Source organism: Pelodiscus sinensis, chromosome 6 (assembly GCF_049634645.1).
Source record: "Pelodiscus sinensis isolate JC-2024 chromosome 6, ASM4963464v1, whole genome shotgun sequence".
NCBI lineage: Eukaryota > Metazoa > Chordata > Testudines > Trionychidae > Pelodiscus > Pelodiscus sinensis.
The window spans coordinates 28,512,440-28,526,004 of record NC_134716.1 but is presented as its reverse complement, the minus strand read 5'-3'; the positions used below and the strand labels follow the sequence as shown (position 1 = coordinate 28,526,004).

Sequence of the window (13,565 nt, the reverse complement as noted above, 5' to 3'; positions counted from 1 at the left end):
CTGGGCTGCGAGTTAACCAGTTACTGGTAAGAATCACCCAGTAAGGGTGATGCTTACTGGGTAACTGGTTGCCCCTTTACATCCTTACCACCCTCACCAGTCTCCATGGGTTCCCGGTCTCAAAGGACCATCGTGGTCCCCACTGAGGCAGCGCTCCCTTAGCGGGGAACCTTACACCAATGATCGTGCCCTTGGAGCAAGTGCATTTCTGACTGAGGCAGAAATTCCTTAGCCCAGTGCGGTCTCCAGACTTGGGAGCAGGACAGTCAGGCTCAAGGCAAGTGTCAGGACGCAGACCTTGAGAGGCACACATCCCCCAGAAAAAGTATGAGAGTCGAGGTAGGGGCTCTGGTATCATTTGTGGGAAAGAACTGGAAGTTGGTACCATTCCCTTGATCAGCGCTGGTTTCCCAGGCTGATTTTGCTGGAATGTGCATCTTTGTGGCACCAAGATCACTCCTCCCAGTCCTGCTTGACATCATGATGCTAGTTGTTGAGTGCTCGGTGTAGATCACAGGCACCAAGACCCCACTTTAAGGATTTCTCATCATGCAGCTCTGCCTGAATTGGGAGCGGCTGGCACTGGTTGGAGAGGAGCCCTCATGCTGTGTTCTGATTGCAAGGTAGTGACTGCTCTGCCATCCTGGCCTCAGAGCAAGGTTCCTTGCTAGCAGGATGGGCTCCAGTGACAGCACTGCAGCCGGCACTGTTGATGCAGCATGTGGGCCCATGGTCACAAATGGCAGTGGTACCCCTGGGATATGTGGGGTTTCTCCCAGTCTTCCCATGCAGTTCACTGTTACCAGGGCTTTGGAGAGACCGTCTGCTTCTACTGGCTGCACTGGAAGCTTCCGTGGTGGGCATTTTCTTGGCCCGCAGGAAGACGGATAAGCAGGCCACTGGCCACCAATGGTGGAGGAAGACCCCTTGGCTCAGGCACCCTCCTCATTGCCAGATGAGACCTTTGTGGGAGTTCCTCAGGGTGATGCTATAGTTTATCAAGAGCTGTTAAAGAGGGTGGCTGCTAGTCTCAGCCTGCAGGCAGAGGAGTTGGAGGAATCTACAGACGCCCTCTTTGTCCTTTGCTCAGTGGCCCTGGTCAGAGTTGCTTTGCCCTTAGGAGTCACTGAAATTATAACTGCCGTATGGCAGATGATGTCCTTCCTTTCCCCATCTCAGAAAGGGTGGAATGCAAGTAATTCATGCCAGCTCCCAATTGCCTGGTGGTGGAGGCCGTGAACCACAGGGAGTGAGCAGCAGGGTCAACCAGGTGCCACCCCTAAAAATAAAGACTCTAGAGTCTTAATTGGTTTGGGAGAAAGGGTTATTCATCCTTCAGCTGTGGGTGACTGATTATCACGCCCTCTTTGGATGTGATTTCAGAATGGGGCAGGCCATCTTCACGTTGGAGCCCGCCCCCCCCCCCCCCCAGAGTCCTCATGGAAGGAGTGCAGGACCATCTTGGACAAAGGCTCCGCAGCACCTAGGGCAGGCTGCGTTGGACGTGGCTGACACTGACGCTTGTAGCATGGTGTCAGGTGTCTTGATGTGATGCTCCTCTCGGGTCTTTTCTTGTAGGCTTGGCTGTCTATGCAGGATCTCCCATTTGATGGGCATGCCCAGTTAGCAGAATGGACTGACACTAAAATCCATGATCTCAAGACCCTGAATACTTTGGGCCTCTGTCACTAGCCCTAACCATAAGCAGTTTAGACTGCAGCTTTCTCAGGGTCAAGGGATACTTAAATGAATGGGATTCATGTAACTGGGTAAAATAAGGAACTAAAATATTGTGTACATCTCATTACATATACTTAGTCTTTTGGGTTTTTCCTTTTTGTGCTCTCTGGCCACCACATTCTAGTCTCTCCAGTAACTGAGTGTTGAAAATGGCTGTGCTAGTGTGCTATTCTCTAGGAGACCTGGCTGCTAGAGCTTATTTTGCTACAACTGAGGTAGATCCAGTAACCAGCCTCACCTCTATGCTTTAATTGAGCTGTGTATAGAGGACACCGGGAGTGCTTCGCTACTAGCTAGTAACAGAGCTGTTCCTATTAAATACCATTTTTAAAACCATGGCATTATGCAGAGCAGTTCTGGGTTATGTCTGAATTGCAGTTACACACTTCTGGCTGGCAGTCATCAGCTCCATGGGCACAGGCTAGACTACGGGCTGTAAAATTGCAGTATAGACTTCATGAAGGGGGCGTGTCCCTGAGCCCATGCTTCAGTCTGAGCCTACACATCCACTCCACACATTTACAGTGGCATAGCCCAAGCCAGCTGATGTAGGCCAGCTGCAAGTATAAGGTTTTAATGTAGACATACCCGTAAAGCCTTTTTGAGGAAAGTCACACACTGAAACCTCTGCTTACAGTTAAACTGATGAAAATGAAGAAGAGCAGGAAAAAGCATTTGCCTCCCCTGACGAATCCCCAGTTTACATGCTTTACTCTTAGGAAAGCAGAGATTTTAGGGAGCCTATGGGATAGTTCCCTCCACAAGAAACAGATCAAAGCCTTGAACATTTGTATCTATCCTAATTTAAATGCAAGCTGGTTTGAAAGACTGGCAAAAAGAATAGTATCCAGAGTTGATAAGCTAGTATTAACTACAAATGTTAAAAGTCAGTTAAACAGACAGCTGTGTAACTGCTGAGATTCTCAGGGGTTGCATGCTGCGGGTTTAAATAAGCTTTATGCTACAGAGCCTGCAGCGAAGCCTCCTCAGAAGCAGGGCTATCAACCTCTCCAGGCCTGGCTCCCAGGGAGGTGGCTTCTCTGCTATAGAGAAGCCCCCCCTCCCCAGGAGCCATTCCAGCAGACTCTGCTGGCTCCGCTCCCGGGGAGATGGCTGCTTCCCTGTCACAGCAAACCCACCTGTCCAGGAGGTGACTGAGTGTAACCCTCATCATTAATGGTTGGTTACACACTAACATCCCTAGTATTTACAAGCTTTCTGTAAAGATGTGCTTACTGGGAAGGGCTAGTCTTGTGAATTTATAAGTTTGGCTGTGATTTTATGCGGAGACTGTACTGTACAAATGAAAGCAAAAGTAGATTCAGGAAAGTTTATGGTTACATGTAACTTGCACTTCTTTTCTTCAGGCCTGTGAAGCAGAAAGCATTATGTTAAACTTAGCAGGACAACTCATCATGGTGCAAAGGGACCGGTCTGGTCCCCAGATTCGAGAGAAGGAAAGCAATCCTAACCAAAGGAAACTTGTGAGTAAAATGTACTTGGGATTACACAATACTTTCCAAAGGTTGAGTCAGACTGCAAGTTTGTGGCAGTAGCTGAGGTGGCTGCTGGGCAGTCTTGGGCCACTTTGCACCTGCTGCTTGGCCCCCCAGCAGCTGTCAAGGTGGGGGTTGAGGTGTGGGGGGGGGGTACAGGTTCTGGGTAGCACTTCTCAGAGGGGCTCCCCAGAAGCATCAGTATGTCCCTTGGCTCTTAGACAGAGGCATGGCTCTGTGCACTGCTTCCACCCACAGGTGTCACATATGAGCTCCCATTGGCTGCAGTTCCAGGCCAATAGGTGCTGCAGAGCTAGCTCTTGGTGTGGGAGGCAGCACATAGAGTCCCACTGGTGAAGCCTTTGCATAGGAGCTGAGGGGCATGTGTGAGATTCCAGGGAGCTGCATGGAACCAGGTAGGGAGCCTGCAAGCCCTGCCAACCCCCCTGACATCAGCTTCTGGCACTTTCCCATGTTCCAGAGTACCCAAGATTTAGTGAGGAGTATATAGTACGAGTCATGGACAGGTCACAGGCCTTGAATTTTTGTTTACTGCCCATGACCTGCCATAAGTTATTAGGATGCAGCCAGTTTTGACGGTCCTGAGCTAGAAAAGAGTGTGTAGCTAAACTTCAATGCCCATGTCTAAAGCTGGTTGAATTATTTGTGAATAAATTACCTGACAAATGCCGCCTTTTTTTCTGTTCATGAATCATTCACTGGCTAATTTAAAAAGAACTAGTAATTTAATGAACAAATTCTTTTTAATGTATGACTGTTCTTGTTCGTATGACAATATGAATATTCAAATGAAGAACAGCATTTTCACATTTCATAATCTCTGTGTGAATCTTCAGAAATTGTGGCGGGCACAAATATGAGCCTGGCTAGATTTAAGTTATTGCTTGTAAATATTTTTCAGTAATCCATAAGCTCTAACCTACACCCAGTGTTTTTAAAAACAGGCAATTTGACTAGCCTTCTGAGTGGAATTGTCAGTGGCATCAGCTGGTAGGTAAGGAATGAAAGTGAACCCTCTTGGTGGCTTCATACTAGGGATTTTTCTGGGTGCCCAAAATGCAGCTAGGCTAATTTGCATAGGAATTACACTTCTTGGTAGTCCTCACTTTTAGAAGAGCAGTGAGCTCAGGGTGACCGCAACCTGTGTTTGTGAAAGAACTATGATGAAGGCAGTACTGATAAATATCTGTGGTGTTTTGCCAGTTTTAGGGTAGGGATGTCAACGTGTAAACAACCACACAATTAACCAATAAGCCTGGGCTTATCACTTAATGCTGTCGACTACACACATTTCCCCACCTCTCCTTGCCATCTTGGCTATCTCTATAGCAGAGGCAGGAGCCGGTGCCCTCGACGAGCCAGCTTTTAAACTGGCTTGCACAAGTACTGGATCTGCCTATCCCTACACCCCGGCGCTGCTGCCTCTGGTAGGCAGCTGCAGGGAGTGTGAAGGGGGCAGGTGGGACTGATACACATGGGAAGCCGATTTTTAAGCTGGCTTTCCGCATGTGCCAGCTATGTGGACCCGCTTGCCCTCCCTGTCTGCCTCTTACAGAGGTGGGGGGTGGGTAGGCAGGAGCCAGTGCTTGGGGGGAGACAGCTTAAAAGCTGGCTCCCCTAAGCACCTGCTCTGCTGAGCTAGCTCTCCCACCCACACACCCACATACACCGCTTGCCTCTGAGAGGCAGCAGGGGGAGAGGGACAGGGGAGGCTGCTGTGAAGCAGCCTCTGTCCACAGTGGGCCCATGCTTACCACAGACAGAGGCTGCTCTGTCATCCCATGGAGCAGTCTCTGTCCACGGTGAGCCTAGGACCATTGGACAGAGGGTACTCAAAATAGGTCAAAGTGCTTTCTTGACTAAATGCACTGATTAGAGTTTTAGAAATGCCTACTAAGAGAATTATGTATTTTTTGCAATAGTGAATTCCTATCAGACTTGTTAACACCCCTCACCCACAAATCTATTTCTGAAAGGCCCTTTTTAGGAAGATGCTGCTGTCTCTTTCAGCAGAAGGAAAGATGCTAGTGAGATGAGGCACAAATAAAAAGGTATTAAAAGATTATCTTTTTTTTCAGCTGCCTTTCTGTGCTCCAGTTGTGCTAGCCCAGTCGGTTGAAAATGTTTGGACTACATGCAGGGCAAACAAACAAAAGCGCCATTTATTGGAGGCACTCTGGCTCAGCTGTGGTGGGTCAGGTATGAAAGTCTGGCTTCCTTTGTTTCCCAGGGATCACCGCAAACCACATTCCTTTTTGTCAAGACGGATCATGCTGCCTTTCCACATCAACATATACCCCTTGGCTGTTCTGTTCGAAGATGCCTTGGTTCTTGGTGCTGTCAATGACACTGTGCTCTACGACTGTTTATACGCTCACAGCAGTGCTAGACAACATTTGGAGGTCCTCTTTCCTTTCTGTATTATTGAGAGAACCTCTCAGATCTACCTCCATCACATTTTGCGCCAGCTTTTGGTTAGGAACCTAGGAGAGCAAGCCTTGCTGTTGGCCCACTCTTGTGCCGCTTTACCTTACTTTCCTCATGTACTCGAACTGATGCTTCATGAAGTGTTGGAAGAAGAAGCTACCTCGCGGGAACCCATTCCCGACCCTCTGCTTCCCACTGTGGCTAAGTTCATTACAGAGTTCCCCCTTTTCCTGCAGACAGTTGTTCATTGTGCTAGGAAGACAGAATATGCCCTGTGGAACTACCTTTTTGCTGCTGTTGGAAACCCAAAAGACTTATTTGAGGAGTGCTTAATGGCCCAGGACTTGGATACAGCTGCATCTTACCTTATTATCCTGCAGGTAATAGTATCCTACTACTTTATTTAAAAAAGGAAGTGGCATGACCATTTAGTACCCTTTTTTTTTTTTTGTTTAAATTATTTGTTTCATGATGGGCATAACCATTTTTAAGAATAACTATAATGCACTTTTTGGGGTGGGCAACTGACTTCATTTGTATCTTGTTTAGGGATCAAATTAAATCTGAATAGGTCCCTAAAACTGGCACTTTACAAAACATGAAATATGCCTTTACCTACAACTCTCATTTTTAAGACTATAGCTGGGGGAGGGACTTAATTTTTCCAAAAGAATTATTGGATTACAGAAGCAAATTATTACTTTTTTATATTTTGCATTGTTACTTGTAGAACATGGAGGTTCCGGCAGTTAGTAGGCAGCATGCCACTCTTCTGTTCAACACTGCTCTAGAGCAGGGGAAATGGGATCTTTGCCGCCACATGATCCGATTTCTTAAAGCCATTGGTTCTGGTGAATCAGAGACTCCTCCACCTACACCCACCACTCAGGTTTGTTGGGAAGATCATGAATCTTGAATGTCAGTCACTAAACAGTATGGATTTCTAATGTTTTGACTTGAGTCGATCATATGCTTCTTTGTTGTAGGAACCCAGCTCAAGTAGCGGCTTTGAGTTCTTCAGACATCGCAGCATTAGTTTATCCCAATCAGCAGAGAATCTTCCTGCTAACAAATTTAATCTACAAAAAACACTGAGCATGCCTTCTGGTCCATCAGGGAAAAGGTAACATTTGTATCCTAGTACAACTAGTGATTGATTCCTACACCAGGCTGGGTCACTGTAAAGAAAATAGTCCCTGTCCCACTCATCCAAACTATTTATACTGTAACAAATTATACAATGGGATTATATTAAGGCATGGGATCCTCATGACTAGAGCCCTGACTGCTGGAGTCATGTGAGATCAGGATTTCAACCTCCATTTAAAAAACAAAACAAATGTAGATGCAAAGACAAGTTGACAAGTGCCTGCCAGAAACAGTACCTCTGGGATGTGAGCTAGACCACTGATCTTAACTATGAAATGTGAAAAGCTCTGGGCCACAGCATAGGTGTGGGGATATACCTGTGACCCTGAATTGTCTTAATTTGGCCCTGACAGCAACCTCAGAGTTGTACTGTGAGATTCCACAGATACCTGGAAGTTCTTATGGAGTAGAATACAGTGAGAACTCACATGTCCATTAACTGTAATAGAGCTTTGTACCTAATTGTGCAGAAGAAATATTTCTCCCTTTGATTTTACAGCAGATATTGGCTGCTACAGTTTCTATCTACCATAACTTTTTATGTGCATAAAGCTGTAAATTTTTAAAAACACTGTGAGAAAAGTGACTTTTCCAACCATGGTGTTTAATCTTTTACACAAATAAAATGCTACAAGATATTACTAAGGTCAAGAACTTAGCAGGTGTAATAACAGTTACACATTTATATGGATAACAAGAATATCGAGTCATAGTAAATATTACAAAATTAAGAAACACAAGTTTTTGAAGACCTGAGGAGGTAGTACAGGGTGGATGGTCACTAAAATTATCAAAAGAAACAAGCAGTTAGCAAAATTGGGGAAACAAAGTATGGAATTATTTATCTAATTAACTGTTTCTTACATGCTTTAGTTCAGGAAAGCCTAAATCAAAAGATGAAACTTATGTATTGTGATTATTAGTAAGACTGCACTGTGGGTGCATCATTTCAAAACTTTTACCATGGATTCTTTGATACATTGCCACCCCAAAGAAAACTTTGAAATAATGATAGATAAACCAACAAGATTTATGCAAAGTATATACGTCAGAAAAACAAATAAATAAAGTGGATAATACAGCATAGTGATTCTTAAGACACCTTCTTAACAAAACATGACATTCTGAAATACAAAGTAAATTAAAATAGAGTTGGTTAAATATATTGAATGGACTAGTTATAAAACTGAGTGTAAAATTAAAACATCTTTAAGCATTGACCAACAATGGTGTTCACTTTAAGATACTAACAGTATATAGTAACTAACTAGTAACTGAGCAATTCAACAGCTGAACTTAGACATAATATCAAATAACCAAGTATAATCTTAATGAAGTAATAGATTGAAACAGTTATAATTCAGCTTATCCACACTTTAAAACTTAAGATAAATAGGGTATGTCTACACTTACCCCCTAGTTCGAACTAGGGAGGGAAATGAAGCATACCGAAGTTGCAAGTCAAGCGCGGGATTTAAATATCGGTAGTCCGATTTAAAACCCTTCCCTCGAATTAACTGTTTCTCCTCATTGCGTGATACAGAATGACACGGCTGTGTTCTAGAGCAATGCACATTTTCTTTTAAAAGTCAGTGTGTCCCTCCCACTCAGATACAATGCTGATAGGAAGGAAAAGGGTAGATATTTGAGCACTGACTGTAATAAGAACAACTTCTCTCTTGTTCTCTTCAATGGGTTCTTAGACTTCACAGTCCTCTCCTGTTTTAAGTTTGCTACTATTCCACCACCAGCACAAGTTTACTGCCTGGATCAGTATTTGAAGTTCATCCTAGACACTAAATACTTGTAAGAAATATTGACCAAGGGCAGAGCTCATGTCTCACAAAACTTGCAAGACTACCATGATTTTTCATGTATCTCTAGTCATTTGCTGAACAGCTAATTGTCCTGAATTGACTCTTGGTACCACAGCATGGTGACATTGCCATTCTTGAGGGAATTCTGAGCCAAAAAAAAATGTGTATACCCCCAAATTTTTTTTATGTATGAATAAATGTTGAGGCTCTAGCATGACAATGGGAAGCACAGGTCACTCCCTTCATGGAGATAGGAAATCACCTTACAACTCTCCATCCCAGGAAGGAACTTTGTGGCGAGGCTGCACCTGACCCAGCAAGAGGGCTGGGCTGGCCTCTCTGTTCCAGGCACAGCAGGGGTGGGCAGGCAGGCCAGCAGGATCCAGGAGTTTAGAGGCTTAGTGTGGCGGATCCAGGTGTACAGTAAGGGTTCTGCATGGGACAATTGTGGATTGGTCAGCTCGGAGGAAGAGGGGTTGAGAGTGCAGAGGCAATGGCACTCTGGGGGAGGAGGGGGGTCCAGGTGAAGATGGCTGGGGATCAGTGAGGTGATCCATATATATGTGGGAGGGATCTTAGAGAGGGAGCTGAGGGCTTAGGGAGTGGCAGGAGTACTTGAGAGCAATTAATGGTGCCACAGTCTTCTGGTGTTTGCTTTTTCTGAGAGGCCACTTCAGAAGGGGTGGGGGGCTGCTGCTTCCTTCCTTAGTGACAATAACTCTGCATTTACTGCTGAGACTTCAAGTACCAGGTCCTGGTACTTACAGTCTTAATGTCACCTCTCCTCTCGTGTTGGTCCACAGGTGGAGTAAAGACAGTGACTGTGCTGAGAACATGTACATTGATATGATGCTGTGGCGTCATGCTCGACGCCTGCTGGAGGAAATCAGGCTTAAAGACCTTGGCTGCTTTGCTGCACAATTAGGCTTTGAGCTGATTGGCTGGCTATGTAAGGAGCGAGCCCGAGCGGCCCGTGTGGAGGATTTTGTGATTGCCTTGAAGAAACTACACAAGGATTTTCTCTGGCCATTTCCAGTCATACCAGCTTGCTCCGTTAATTCACCTTTCAAGAACGGAAAGTACAAGACAGGTGCTGTTACCGTCTGAGTTACTTTGGTGGACTAGGTTTCTCTCCTGCAACCCTGACTCCATTAATTTTGAATCTCTTATATTTCAGTTCAGCCCAAGCAAAGAACAGGTTGAGGTTTATTACCTGCACAATTCTTTACCTTGGCTGGTTTTGAAGGGGTTTTGTTTAGAATAGCTCTGTCTTCATAATATGTTTTGTTATAACTTCTGTTGAAATTTCCTATTTTCTCTCAGTTGTATTTTAGCTGTATTAAATCAGAGAATTAGACGTCTTACATGTCAGTCTGGACACTGCTATTCTACAACTTCTACCAAAGACTGACTAAAATCAATATGTCACACAGTTGTAGTTGGGCATTGGGTGAGCTTTAGCTGGGTTTTTTGTTTGTGACCTGATAAAATTTGCACTTGATATGGGAATGGAGAAGGAGGAGTTAAGCTATATTATTTTTAAGATGACCATATGATTTGGTGCAATCCATAACACATCTTTTAATTTCATAAGCTAGAGTGAGTGTTTCTGTCCTAGGACTGCGAGTGAATTTACATGCAGCTAGAGAGAAACATATTAGATGGCACATTCACTGTGTGCCAGTGTCTAGGTACAGTGAGGCTGATCAAAGGCTCTTGCAATAGCCATGAGCTCTGTATTCCCTTGGTCGGTTTGTTAGCAACTTAGTTCTGTAAGTAAAATGGCTACTTTTCTTGTGGGACTGTTTCTTATAAATGCCTCCTTATTTCCAGCTGTTGGGGAGCAGCTGCTCAAGTCTCAGTCTGCAGACAACTTTTTAAATGTGGAAATGGAAACCGGGGTCTCAAGTGCAGCACAGAGTCACAACTGGCTTAGCACCATTAATTCCTCCCAAAGAGAGATGGACACAGTTTCATCCCATGGACCTCACATGCAAGATGCATTCCTCTCTCCTTTGTTAAATAAAGGTAAGTTATTTTTCTCTCTCATATCTCTTATCTGCATCACCCTCAGAAAATTGCATCTAAGTATTCATCCCTTCTCTTGAATGCACATCACTGCTGTACATCTGCATTTGGTGATACTGTGATGCAGAAAAAATTGACTTGGTCAGTGAAAAGTATACTAAAATGGTTAAAAGTGCTTTGAGAACATTGTGGCTGTGTGAAAACTAAGGACTACAATTATGCAAGTTACAGCTATATTTTAAAAAGAACTGAAGGTAAACAGTCATTGCTATTTCTTAAAAAAACCAAACCCCCCTCCCACCACACCTACCAATACTGGTAGCATCTGAAACGATTAAAACTGATTATTTTAATAAATATATTTTAATAACTAAATTTAGCTAAGTTTCCTTTCTGTATTTCTGTATTTAGGGGTTTAAAATCCTGTTTAATTGGTTAACCAGTTAAATGTGAAGTTTATGCCCAGAGCCCCCCTGTCCATGATGGGCTGGGAGCTGTGTCAGCAAGCATCACCTGTGGTGATAATTGGTTAACCTTTCACATCGCTATTCTGTGTCTTGCTTCACTTGGAAATTTCACATTTCCCAGTCCATTCCTGCTCTGCAGACTTGGATCCTTCATGCCTATTTCACCCAGTTTATGCTCTAAAACTTGACACATCATTCAGTACCTTTTAGCTGGTGGCATGAATAGTGTCATGCTCCCCCATCAGTGCTGAGGGAAGCTATCATGTTACATTAGGCATGTTGTACACATGCTAAGAACTGCCTTATAGCATAGTTCCACTGACTTTTTAGTTGTAAGATCAATTAAGATGTTCAGCATAGTCATTTTGGAGATTTCTACATCAAAGTACTTCACGATTTCCCAAATGATCTGTATGACTGCCTGGGGGGGAATCTGTTGTATACACACTGTTCTTCCTACACAGATTATAGGGTAGAATTGTCTTTATCTGGTATAAACAGTAATTAATATAAGAAACAGCTTACAGCAAGAAAAGCAAGTCTGTTGTTAATGCAGTGCACCAACACGATCCTTAAATCCGTAGAAGGGCAGCATTCTAAGGCTTAATGTTTTTCATCTTTTTGTGGGGTTGAAAAAGGTTGAACATCATGTAATTTTCAACATAAAAATATCACTATCAAATAATCAAAATTGATACTTGGGAGAAGCATTTAGATGGAATTATTAATTGCATCTCATCTGACTAGTCCAGCAAAACCTATTTCTGGCAGATCAATACCAGATTCAGAGAAAGCTGATCAATTCCACATAAGTGTTCAGTGCTTCCTCAGAATGATTTTCTTTGAGTAAGAATCCTTTACTGACCAGAATTCAGATTGATCCTAGTACTACTAAGTTGTTCTGTACCCACTAACCCTCTTACTGAATCCCAAAGCTAGTTACCTTAGTATGTAAAAGTTAACTATTAAATGTTACCAATTTCATTGCAAAAGAAAACATTGACATCTGCTAAATTAATAGATGGCTTTCCAAATACTGTGTTGAATGTATTTTGGTAGGTGATGAATGCAGTATTGGTTCAGCAACAGACCTGACAGAAACAAGTTCTATCGTGGATGGTGACTGGACCATGGTGGATGAAAACATCTCCACACTAAGTTTAACACAGTCAGAGCTGGAACATATCTCTCTGGAACTGGCCAGTAAAGGGCCACACAAGTCACAGGTCCAACTGCGGTATGTTACATCATCATGAGATGACTTAAAAATTATAATTTCTATTTAGTCTGCTTTTAGCATGTGTGAGAGAGGAGGAGGTAGTATTTGTCTGTGGTCATCTTGTGCTGTTTGAATTTTGTCCTTGAGAGAGGAAAAAGCGTGTGAATACATGAACTGTTGTTTCTCACAAACAGGTATTTGCTACACATCTTCATGGAAGCAGGCTGCCTGGATTGGTGTATTATCATAGGCCTTATTCTCAGAGAATCTTCCATAATCAACCAGGTTTTTGTCATAATGGAGTCCTCTGATGCTGATGGAGAGATCTGGCAGAATATCAAGACCGGGCTCCATGCTGTAGACAGATGGGCTTCCACAGATTGGTAAGTGTCATTGCAGCAGATCTGTTTTGATAGATGGCTGAATACAGAATTGTAAGCATTTCAGTTTGGGGTTTGCATTTATTTATTGGTGTTTTTTTTCATTGACATTTTTTTAAGATTACAAGCTCTTGTCTTTGTGTACAAAACTTGAAATAATGAGACCTTGATCCTGTCTGAGGCTTTTAGATACCGTAACAATATACTAAAGCTTCATCACTTTCCTTTCTTACTAAGTACAGAACACAGTGCTATGTTTTCTTCTTTCTTTGTAAGTTTCAAAATAATTTTGAATAAATGAAAGGCCTTTATATTACAATATATATAATTTAGTATTTTGACATGTTCCACTACTTGTGTCTTTCTTCAGTAAGGCCGTGTCCAGACTCAGGGGTTTTTTCGGGAAAGGTAGCCTTTTCCCAAAAAAACTTCCCCTGCGTCCAGACTCAAGCCGCGTTCTTTCGAAATTATTTCGAAAGAACGCGGCTTTTCTTTCGATGGCGGTAAACCTCAATTTACGAGGAAGAACGCCTTCTTTCGAAAGTTCCTCTTTCGAAAGAAGGCGTTCTTCAATGTAAAGAGGCCGTCTTCGAAAGAGAGCATCCAGACTCGCTGGGTGCTCTCTTTCGAAAGATCCGCCTGCAGTCTAGACGCGATCTTTTGAAAGAGCCTCTTTCAAAAGAAGCCTGCAGTCTAGACATAGCCTAAGAGTTTATGCTGGTGTGGGGAACCTTTCTTGGGTCAGAGGCTGCTGACCATAGAAAAATCAATTGGGTGAGAAGCAAGAAAGGAAAAAAAAATAAAACCAAAGAACTGAGACT

The 13,565-nt window shown here is 43.4% G+C and overlaps 1 protein-coding gene across 2 annotated transcripts in view; it reads left to right on the top strand.

Annotated features, from left to right (window-relative positions):
* RIC1 (RIC1 partner of RAB6A GEF complex) overlaps positions 1-13,565 on the top strand; it is a 128,834-nt gene that overhangs the window by 96,222 nt on the left and 19,047 nt on the right. For both annotated transcript variants that reach the window (XM_075931611.1, XM_075931610.1), the window contains exons 18-25: positions 3,108-3,224; positions 5,336-6,064; positions 6,415-6,573; positions 6,671-6,807; positions 9,454-9,740; positions 10,484-10,678; positions 12,205-12,382; positions 12,559-12,747. In XM_075931611.1, the coding sequence (XP_075787726.1) occupies positions 3,108-3,224; positions 5,336-6,064; positions 6,415-6,573; positions 6,671-6,807; positions 9,454-9,740; positions 10,484-10,678; positions 12,205-12,382; positions 12,559-12,747 (1,991 nt within the window). The remainder of the gene's footprint in view (positions 1-3,107; positions 3,225-5,335; positions 6,065-6,414; positions 6,574-6,670; positions 6,808-9,453; positions 9,741-10,483; positions 10,679-12,204; positions 12,383-12,558; positions 12,748-13,565) is intronic.